The 11,381-nt window shown below is 47.8% G+C and overlaps 1 protein-coding gene across 10 annotated transcripts in view; it reads left to right on the forward strand.

Annotated features, from left to right (window-relative positions):
• Positions 1–10,672, forward strand: part of ZNF618 (zinc finger protein 618) — a 95,601-nt gene extending 84,929 nt beyond the window's left edge. For all 10 annotated transcript variants that reach the window (XM_030506899.1, XM_030506893.1, XM_030506892.1 and 7 more), the window contains 2 exons: positions 217–318; positions 1,461–10,672. In XM_030506899.1, the coding sequence (XP_030362759.1) occupies positions 217–318; positions 1,461–2,974 (1,616 nt within the window). In that variant the 3' untranslated portion in view covers positions 2,975–10,672. The remainder of the gene's footprint in view (positions 1–216; positions 319–1,460) is intronic.
• Positions 10,673–11,381: the final 709 nt, after the last annotated feature.

Here is an 11,381-nt window from a genome sequence, read left to right on the forward strand (position 1 = left end):
GAGGTTGCAAGTCCAAAGGCTTTTCAAGGTTTCTGACAGTACTGTGCCAGCTCACTGACAACTGCTTAAAAGCTACAGAGAATGTAGTAGATTGTTGTCACCTTAGTGAAGGGGACCAGAAATAAATGCTACGCAGATGGGTACTGTTTCCCCTTCTTTGTGCTTTAAGCATTATTACCTTGTGCTTCTAACACCTCCCTGTCTCTTGCCTCACAGCTGACAACGAGAACAATATTGCCTCTAGCCAGCCCAGATCACCTCTAGCTGTTGTAGAAGAGAAGTGGAAACCACAGCTCCAAAGAAATAACGCCAACAACAGTACGTAGCAGTGTTTGCTCTTCCATCCTGGGCTTTCCTGTCCACTTGGAACAAGTGACTCTCAGGGTGCAGCAGCGATGGGCATTGCACAAGGCCCTCATCTTGCCTAAGTGCACTCGATTTCATCCCTAATTCATGTACTTCCCTGCAGAGCAGAGCACCCGTTCCCATTACAGGAGGGCTTGTATGCAAAAAGTACTCGGAGCCCTGGGGAGGTGGTTGGAAAGGTTTGTAGGGAACATGCATTTGGGAACTCCTGGAAAAAGTTAACTTCTGAGCCAAGGTCAGACTTCCCAACCTGGAGATGAAAGACTAGTCCAGTTGTCATGGTGTGACATAGGCATAACCTGTCACTCCCTGTGCTAGCAGGCAGCCAGGGTCTGCTTTATCCCCAGTTCATCCTCTGAGCTTCCCCACAGGAAAAGGTAAAATACAGCCTTGTGGGAAATCAGTTCCAAAGCACTTGAGCTGAGTAGCCTGGAGGAAGGGTGATAGAAAGACTTGAAGCTTTTGTGTTCTGGTATGGCCAAAAATGACATTCACATTGCCTGAAATCAGCCACAAAAGTGGGGTTGCTGGTGTTCAGAGGAAGAAATGGTAAGTTGGGCTCCAGCACTGTTGGAGATGGTGCAGGAAGTTGTATGCTTCACTGAAGCAACTCCTCTTAAAATAACAGTCTCGGAAAGGCTCAGATCACAAAATTGGGAAGGTGTCCAGTTTTCCAGCTGGGCTAAGCTGTGACCACCAGCCCTTAGACATGGATAGCGAATGGCACTCAAGATTGTAACTTAGCCAGGCAGTTCCTCAGTGAACACCACAGGGATAGCATTGGTTAAGGCACTGGATTGTGAGTAGATAGTGTGTTCTCTGTCTCAGTCCCCACACCAGGGACAGCATGCAGATAAGCTCGTTGCTGCTCCAAGCAAAGAGCAAGGCCTGTCCCTTTGCTGAACAGAGGGGTTCCTCTGTCCAGAAATCCTCGGGGGAAGAAGTCCAGGGTTGGAGATGTCTCTTCCATCATCTGGTCATGTGCCACCTCTTTGGGTCTCTCTGAGAATTGTTCTGTGACTCCCTGCTCTCTCCTGCTGTAGAGGAGCAATGCTCATATGGTGCTTTCTCTCCCTCTTTGTATTTCACTGCAGCATCCGCAAGCGGTTCGGTAGGGAACAGCGCGATCCCGGAGAAGGAGCGGCAGAACATTGCCGAGAGGCTCCTGAGGGTGATGTGCACTGACCTTGGGGCTCTGAGCGTGGTGAGTGGGAAGGAGTTCATCAAGCTAGCACAGACCCTGGTGGATAGTGGAGCTCGCTATGGTGCCTTCTCCGTCACCGAAATCCTTGGCAATTTCAACACACTGGCTCTGAAGCATTTGCCTCGGATGTACAACCAGGTGAAGGTGAAGGTAACTTGTGCGCTGGGCAGCAATGCGTGCCTGGGCATCGGCGTCACTTGCCACTCGCAGAGCATTGGCCCTGATTCATGCTACATCCTCACAGCTTATCAGGTGGAAGGCAACCACATCAAGAGTTATGTCCTGGGAATTAAGGGCGTAGACATTCGAGATAATGGTGATTTTATCCACCACTGGGTCCAGAACGTGCTCTCAGAGTTTGTGATGTCGGAGATCAGGACGGTGTATGTCACAGACTGCAAAGTCAATTCCTCTGCGTTCTCCAAGGCAGGCATGTGCTTGCGTTGTTCGGCCTGTGCCTTGAACTCAGTGGTGCAGAGTGTGCTCAACAAGCGAACACTACAGGCCCGCAATATGCACGAAGTGATCGAGCTCCTGAATGTCTGTGAAGATCTGGCAGGATCCACAGGCCTCTCGAAGGAGACCTTTGGTTCCCTGGAAGAGACCTCCCCCCCACCCTGCTGGAACTCAGTCACCGACTCCCTACTGCTCGTCCATGAGCGCTACGAGCAGATCTGTGAGTTCTACAGCAGGGCCAAGAAGATGAACCTCATCCAAAACCTGAACAAACATCTGCTCAGCAACCTGGCAGCTATTTTGGCTCCAGTGAAGCAGGCGGTGATAGAGCTGAGCAATGAGAGCCGGCCCACCTTGCAGCTGGTACTGCCCACCTACGTCAAACTGGAGAAACTGTTCACTTCCAAAGCTAACGATGCTGGCGTGGTCAGCAAACTCTGCCACCTCTTCTTGGAGGCGCTGAAGGAGAACTTCAAAGTTCATTCGGCACACAAGGTAGCCATGATCTTAGACCCTCAGCAGAAGCTGCGACCCGTCCCACCATACCAGCATGAAGAGATCATTGGCAAGGTGTGTGAGTTGATCAATGAGGTGAAGGAGTCCTGGGCAGAAGAAACAGAATTTGAACCTTCAACCAAGAAGCCTCGGTCAGCAGGGGAAGCCACAGCAGCTCAGGAAGAAGATTGGTTCGGGAAAAATGAAGTCTATGATTATTTGCAAGAACCTCTCTTCCAGGCCACCCCTGACCTGTTTCAGTACTGGTCATGTGTTACCCAAAAGCATACAAAACTAGCCAAGCTAGCCTTTTGGCTCTTAGCAGTGCCTGCTGTTGGTGCCAGAAGTGAATGTGTAAATATGTGTGAGCAGGCTCTCTTAATCAAAAGGAGACGGCTACTCAGTCCAGAAGACATGAACAAACTCATGTTTTTGAAGTCCAACATGCTTTAAGACTGTCTTTTAATTAAAACAAAACTTTAAAACACTGTTCCAAGCAAAGAAAAAAAGAATTTTAAGTTCTAAACACTGTGGACCTCATTATGAATGCCCCTGGAAACCAAGTGCTTTTTTATATATATATAAAAATATAAATATATATAAAATTAAGTTTGAAAGGAAAGCTGAGCACGTGAGAGAGACAGCCCTCTGCCAGGAACGTGCTCCTTTCCCTAGATAGTGTGTGGACTTGACAGACTTTCTAATGTTTTCAAGTGGGCAGACGAATGGGAGGCTGATGTTCTAAAGTCTTCAGGCAGCTGAGATCTAAAGTGACTTGAAGTTTCTTTTGTTTCTCCTCCACCCCACCTTTCCTCTTGTCCCCTGGGCCATCTTGCCATGGATAATCAGACTACATTGAACAGACCAGTTCTGCACTGGACTTTGCTCCTTTGAACAACTGTACACCTTGAGGACATTTGTCTGCAGCCTTCTTGACACACGGTGCATGTTATCAGGGCAGCTGTGTTTTCTGAACACCAGTATCTTAGAAGTCAGGAAGGGAGACTGCAAGGGTTCATTTTACTTTAACTTTTTCATACACTTTTTTTCCAAAAACCAAAAGTTATTCTTCTGTCTCCACTCCCAGTTTTAACACGTTAGCTAATGATTCTAAGTTTGATGTAAACGTAAGAGAAAGGGTTCATGGCAGAAAATGGCTGTAACTGTTATGTTTCTTGGATTTCTTTTTTTACAGCACAGTTTGTTCTCTTGAAGCTAATGAGCTTCTCTGTGAACTTTGGACATCAGGCACTCTCAGACTTGTTCAAGAGTAGCCCATTTGCAATTCAATAATATCCTTATGGGAACCACAGCAGTTGCTTAGATGGCAAAGTTTGAAAACAGGAAAAGCAAGCAAGTGGTGACAGCACAGAGCCCTGTGGGCCACCAGCAAGCTTGTCAGGGTCTGCCAGCTGCCATTGAGAACCCTTGTAAAACCTTTAGTAAAAAAGCTTCTCAACACACCACTTAAAACAACCTTCGCAAGGCCAAGGACAAACCAAGGTGTATGAGTTTTCAGGGGAACAAAGATCATCAGTTTTGTCAAACTGGGGTTTGAAGGAGGCTTAGAGAAGTGCATGGGCTCAAAGATCCTTCTGAATGTAAGTGCTCCTGATTGAGTGCAAAGAATATCTTCCCATTTTGTTTGGAATGGTTTCCTCTTGTAGCACGAATGTCTTTTTGATACCTACAGTGCATTACACTACTTGTTATGTTGCTGAATCGTTCTGGCTAGGAAGGCCATGGGCCCTTAAACGTTCACACTTACTGGCTCACCCCAAATACAATTAGAGATCATCATAACACAAAAACATCTCAGTCACTCTGCTGGCCATGAAGCCAGTGCTCTGCTGTGTCCAGTGCCTGTAGGCACAGTCCATGGGTGGCTGGATGGGGTCTCTGCTGTCAGGTTTGGTGCTTCTCAGACAATTCCCAAATTCTGGTGCCAAACTGTTAATTTTTCATCCCTGGGACTTGTATCCCAGAGGCAAATTGAAGCAAATTCTTACTTTTGAAGTAGTCTCTCCCGTTCCAGTAGTGTCTCCTGGGGCTGTGGTCATAGTGACCACAGAGCAGCATCGGAGGTCCAGGAGGACGGGCTCGCTGCAGGCTGGAGCCCTTCAGCAGCACAGGGGGTTTCTGGTTGCTGACAACACAGTGTTGAGACTGGGGCCCACATTGAAGTGCTGCTGTTGAACGGTTGTTAAACCAAGATCCCACCTGCCGAAACCAGGACAGGATAGAAGGTGCAAGTCCCAAAACATGAGAAATGGCAAACGCAATCTCTCAGGCTTTGTGTGCAGATGCCTTGAACTTGACAGGCACTAACTGACAGCTTCGCTGCTGTGGGGCTCAGGCAGGGGAACAGGTTGCATGCTAGAGACCTTCCCTAGGCCAGGGTCACTGAGGATGGCTCTTTGCACCAGCTCTTACCCTTTTCAGCCTAGAAACGGGACCTACTGTTGGCTTGAGTCTAGCCTTTAGGTTGACCTCTCAGCACTGTTACTGACATCAGGGCAAAACTTGTCTCCTAAATAGAAGTCTTAGAAGAGAGTCTGAACCTTACTGGCAGCTGCAGCGCTGGAGGATGAGCTGCCACGGCAGAGGCACTTGAACATCTTATTTCTCTGGCAGTGGCTTTTGCCAATGGAGGTGTTGTTCGTAGGGACAACTTTTCTTCTTGCTGGTTTTATTTCCTCCCACGCAAATCCTGCCTGTCCAGCACCAGCTGGGCCTGTGGTAACACGTTTGTTTGCATTAGCAGTGCAGGAGAAACCTGTAGCAAACAATAAGTAAGTCTCAAACTACAAACAAAAAACCTTAAGTGAGACGTGTGCCCATTACAAAGCGTTTGTGTTGTGCTGCTATTCCCACTGGAAAGCACAGTGTATCCCACAGCAGGGAAACTTGGCTGGAGAATGAATCCAAAGCAAGATGGGGCTACAGAGTGTGTGCCATGCAGCTCAGCTGTGGGCAGAACTGGGGATAGGATTTGTAGTTCTTTCTCCTAATAGCGTTTCCATCTTTTTGCTTGGTTCACCTGAGAACCACTCACAGGCTCTTTGATGCTCAGGTGAATGTGCAAACCCCTTGTGTTCCTTTGCAATGAAAGCTCCAAACCCCAACACTCCTTTGCTAAGGGACAGGCTGATAACTTCTGTGAGATTTGCCAACTTGGGCTCGTTGTGTTGTCTATCTGCAAGGCATTAAGGGTGAGAAAGTGGACAAAGCAGAGTTAGCCCAGGTTTAAAACCCTGGAATTGATGAGGAGGTAAAACTACAGTTGTTTGTGCAAGCGTTTGATGCAAGGCTGAGCACACAGCAAGCTGGACCATGGCTGCATGGCCAGGGTGTGGACACAGGAGGGCCACAGCCACCCTTAGCCCCAGCCCATCTCCCTTCCCCTTCCTACAGTGTGGTTTGGGCATCAGATCTGGAGTTTCCTTGCTGTGACAACCAAAGAGAGGGATTGGCTGGCCCTCTCCCCCATCCCAGTAACTGTTCCCTCCCAGGCAGCTTTAGTTATAGTTGTACTAATGATGGCTGTTGAGCAAACACACAGCAGTATCTGGTAGATGAGGTTCTCCCAAAGACTTAAAAACTCATCTTAGCAGCTGAAAATAAGAGATAAAACCTAAAGCCCTAAAATGGAGCAATCTGGAAAGGTGGTGAGGAGCTTGCCCCCTTCTCCAGGGACTCAGTGGAAGAAGCTGCAGATTTTAATGAGTCTTAAAGGTGGTTACAGGGTGTTGAGCTCAGAGGAGCTGTTCATGCTGTGTCTGCTCACAGGCTTTGTTTGACACACTTCATTAAAAGGGGAGAAGCACATCTGGAGCACACCTCTTTATGCTAAATGCCAAGCTTTTGCTCCTATTTCTCTTTTCCTCTCCTTGGATTTGCATTCTAGGGAGCATAGGTACTTCAGCCAGGTCTGAATTTTGGAAGCTCTTAATTTGCCAGGTTACTCCCACCCAAACTGATCTAGGGTTTGATTCTAGGGTTGGCTTGGTGGCATGGAGCAGTGCTGCTGCTGTGGGAGCATTGCCTTTCCTGTGGTGGGAGATGGAGAGGAGAGAGTCTCTTCGTTTGGTCAGAGCTGTCATGAGGTTCTGCTCCCTTTGAGTTGGGTGGAGAGGAGAAGTCTTCAGAATTGGGATCATGCTCTGGTGGGTCATGTTGGGAATTTGCCTTCTTGTTTCTTTTACTCACACTTGGGGAATGTGTTGGGGTACAAATGGTACATGTGTTCTCCAGGCATTCATTTATTTCTGCTGCTTACTCTGTGCCTGACCTTGCAGACTTCTCTTTCTGACTTCACAGTTTGCTTTGGGAGGGGTTATGATCTTCACATGGGGAGAAGATGAACTGTAAAGAATGAAGAGCTTTCCAGGCCTGTCTGAAGATCCTTGTTACTCTAAGAAGGTGGGATACAAAGGCAGAGCTCTTCACAACAGAAGCTGTTTCTGTGTGAGTGCAGCAGCCAGGGAGTCAGTGGAGAACATGGAGCCCAGATTAGTCTCCTGTGTCTGTCTCTTCTCCCCATGTCTCTAGCAGTTGTGTTCTGGGTGGCACGATGGACTTGGTGTGTTATGTTGGGTCGGTTTCAGGTGGAAGTGAACTTCCCTTTGTGTCAAAGCTCTGTCTGCTCTAACAGAACTGATTTGGTTGTATCTGAGCTAGTGCAATCTGGAAAACTTTCTGTGAAAGCCGACTGTGAGCTCAGGTTTTGTCTAATTCAGTTGTTCGTTGCTGGTTAAAGCAGTTTAACTTGGTTTAAGCATCTACATGAGCCACCTGCACTGGTTGAACTGCACTTGCTGGGTGTTCTCCCCTGCTGAGCCGAGAATACGTCCAGAAGCAGCTCAGGGAGTTGTGACCCTTATGTGAATTTTGCAAATGAAGTAGTGTCAGATACTCTCAAAGCTCAGGAGCAGCTGGAAATAGAGGGGAGACACTTCTGGATATGGCTTGAGCTCTGGATTGTGGTATCTGAGTTAACACAGTGTTCACTGAGATGTCTCAGGGTGGTGGTTTTGTTTTTCTCCAACTGCTTGCAATAACATGGAAAGTTTAACAGGAGAAGAAATTACCACATATGCTTGTACCGGGGGATGAGTCCTCTGAGCTATACCCAGTCTGAGAGACCATCTCCACCTTCTGTATCCCCCTGTAGACAAGCCAGGACGTGGTGTTGCGCAGGAGCAGGGTGGCTGAGACCCTGTGCTGCTGCCTGCAGACAGACAGCTCCGAGCTACTGATAAATCACAAGACAGTAAAAGAGCAGCCAAAAAGCTATTCAGAGGCTGGGAGGAAAGACTGATCAATAACTGCATCTCTCTGGCTGAAGGAGGTGGAGAGGAGCTCCTGGGAGCATCCAGAGGGAGCACACGCAGGAACGGACAAGTTGTTCCCTATGGAATAATTGGGAGTAACAGGATGAAAATGAACAAAACGACACTAAAGGCAGATTCTGGGAAACATTTTCAGGGAGGAGAAATCTGTTCATCTGGGAGGAGTCTGGGTTTTGAGCCCTGTCATTTAAAACAAGGCTGTACAGCTCCCCGGAGCATGCTCCAGAAGGCACAAGGCTGGTTTGGGCCTTGACGGGAGAAAAGAGACTGGATGTAGAGGTGGGAAATGCTGGTCCTGCACGACAGGTCCAGGAGGGTTCACAGAGCATCTCCGTCCACATCCTCCCACCCTTCCCAGCACTCCCATACCTGTGTTAACCAGGTTTCATAAAGGAGGGAGGGAGCTGTCCACAGCAACAGAGGGAAAAACACCAGTTGAGGAGCAGATGTCTTGCCGACCCTTACACTGCCACAGTGAAGGAATCAGGGTGGGGGGAATTCAGGGAGAGCATTCAACATTTTGCTGCTGCTGCTGTGCATTTTCTGTGCTGCACCGTGATCTTGAATCCATGGGATCCATTGGGAATGCCCAGAAACATCGGCTGAGTCACAGTGTTGTGTGGGGGTATTTCTGAAGATGTGGCTCTTTAGCAATAAGAATTCCCTTTTCACAGTGCGTGGGACTTGTCCCTGTGCCACAGGTTATCATCTTCCTGGGCACTCTGGGAATGTCACTCTGGAAAACAATAAGATCCAGAAGGGTGAAGGCAAGGACAGCTCCACGTTGAAAGTACTGTGGGATTGTTTGCTTATGCTAGGCCAGAAATGGTGAACCAATGAGTGTATTGCCCTGAAATCTAATTTTATATGTTTAATGTTTGGGGGGTTCTGTTTAATTTTGGTTCCTGTTTGGCTGGTTAGTTGGGTTTTTTACTACTCCTGTTAGAGTCCTTGGGTTTATAACTTGACGGGAGGGTGTTGCTCGTGTTAGACAACAGTGTCTCCAGTGGACCCTTCGGGGTTTCCCGATCTGTAGGCAGCTGAGGTTGAGTTCTGAATAGCTTCTGGAGTCATGGAAGTGGCTCATTGATGCACAACATCAAGCACTGACTGAAAGGATTTTCTTCCTTCCCCTTGTTCTAGCATCACTGGCAGTGGTCAGCACCTCTTGGTACCAGTGAGCAGCGCAGCCTTAGCGGTAGGAGTATTTCACAGTGGAGTTGATGGGTACAGACTGTCAACCCCTTGCTTTCTACAACCAAAGTTCCTTACAAAGACACTTCCAGCCTCATCAGCCTTGAACGTCCTTGGTGTTCTGGGGGTTCTTGCTTTGGTCTCTGCAGTGTCTGTGGGTAGGATGGGTTGGATTTTCCAGTGGGCTGGGGGGTGGGAGGTGGGATCATTTTCTTGCTATCTATGGAGAAGGACCTTTCCAGTCGAGGAAGGAAGGAACAACAGTCTTAGGAGCTGTTTGCCATGGTCCCTTTAAACTTATTGGGACTTTAATATTATTTTGTATAAATTATTTAAAAGGAAAACCAATAGTGGATGAACTGAACCAATTGTAACAGGTGACCAGCCAAGGCTGTAAGTCCAGGAGGGATGCACATCATCCAGACCATGGACTCCGGTCCACGCCGTAGCTAGGAAGTGTCATGCCAACAAACCCAACCATCAGGAAACCCCTGTTTGCAGCCAGTGTGAAAGGAGAAGCTGTTCCTGGGGCGTGTGTTCCCTTCTCCCCCCTCCTGTCAGGAGCTGAGTTCTTGGTGTTCCACCAAGCAACCGCGCAACGATCTATTGTCCCATCCCTCCTCCTGCCCTCCTGCAGTGACTCGTGTGTCCCTTTCCCCTGTGTAGCTGCAGATGTTCAAGGCAATACCCCGGGCGCAGGCGCGCGCCTCCGCGTGCGAGTGCTAGACCCTCCTGTCATCATCGTGAAAAAGAAAAAAAAAAAAAAATAGACAAAAAATATACAAAAAAAAAAAATATCTTTTTTAGGCCAGAGTTTTCTACAGGTATTAATGAATATTTTTCTTAATCCTTATAAGTTTTATGTGTTTAATATTTCTTAATACCGGTAGCATTAATTTATACTTTTGTAGCAACACAATATTTTTATAAACCGCCACCGCTGGCTTTGTCTTCATAAAGGGGAAACGTGGGGCCCTGCCCCGCGCGGTACCATGTACTGTATTTAAAAGGTTATCTAATGTCACACTTGCTGTGTTAATAAACAAAACAAAACCTGTTTGAAGTCTCATGTATTGTTGGTGTGGATCAAATGACTCAATAGAGAGCAATATTGCACGGGGTTGAGTTGCTGATTTCATTGTGATATATGAACGCTTGAGGCCAACTCAAGTTCTGGGGTTTTTTTTCTTTATAGGATTTTGTTTCGTTTCTGTTTCGTTTCGTTTTGGTTTGTTTTTTTTTTTTTTACAGCTCAATAAATTCAGTGCTGTTTGAAACTTAGACTGACGTCAAATGAAAAGGATTCTTAAAGGAAAAAAATGAAATCAAGGTGTTTAAATGTTGCTGTTTTTACAAGTCTGTTGCTGTCTGAATGGAAATATTCCACAAGAGAGGAGGAATAGTTCCACTTAGGTTCCAACCGGGCCGAGCGCTCCAGGCCAGAGCTCGGTCCTTTGGAGATCTCTTAGAGACATGTTTCTGCAACATTCTTTTCAGAGTTGATGCCAAGGCAGAAGACAAACTGTAACTGTAAGAAAGCATCCGTTGCTTGAGGATTTTCATGTCAGTGTTGTATTTATGGTTTTACAATAAAACAACCTTTAGGAAAAAAAAGCAAGAAGTCTCTGGGGTTTTCTATTTATCAAGCCCATGAATGTGGCATCACCCAGTGCCGAGGGTCTTGTGAAGAGGGAGAACATCACTTGAAGTGACGTGAATCTTGCCACAGTGTCTGGTGGAGTTCATCAGCTGTAGAACTCTATGGTGGGCTGCTCCCCGCTTCCCTTGTGCTTCCAGAGCCCCTGGGAGCGTTTACCAGAGCATCTCCTGTCTCACACTTGAGTGCCCGTGCAGTGAACCTGCTCCTCTCACCAGACATTGGTTTGTAGCAGAACATGGACAGAGGACACTTGGATGGCTGAAGTGGGGTTTGGTGTGTTGTACCCAGTGCTTGTACCCACACTACCATGACAGGTTCAGCTCTGCTGCTCTCACACTGCTATAGCTGTGCAAGCTGATGCTGGTCAGATAGCCTGGACTCAGACATGCCACCCTTCTGCCCAGCATGGTCAGGTCCACCCGCGAGCTTGCTTTAACCCAGGAGAGGCATTTGGGCACTAAGCAGGAAGCGAGTGGGTTCACTCCCTCTGGCAGCTGTTGATGATGCTGAAACACCAAAGGGCTGAGACACCTTTGCCCAGGGGCTGTGTCAGCCTTGACCTGCATCCACGTGTCTCCCAGGGTCACAGAGGTGTGATGGTGAGTGGGACTCGGGCAGTTTCACATGCAGGAACGCAGCTTTGCTGATGGTGTGT

This window comes from Strigops habroptila, chromosome 15 (genome assembly GCF_004027225.2).
Source record: "Strigops habroptila isolate Jane chromosome 15, bStrHab1.2.pri, whole genome shotgun sequence".
Classification (NCBI taxonomy): domain Eukaryota; kingdom Metazoa; phylum Chordata; class Aves; order Psittaciformes; family Psittacidae; genus Strigops; species Strigops habroptila.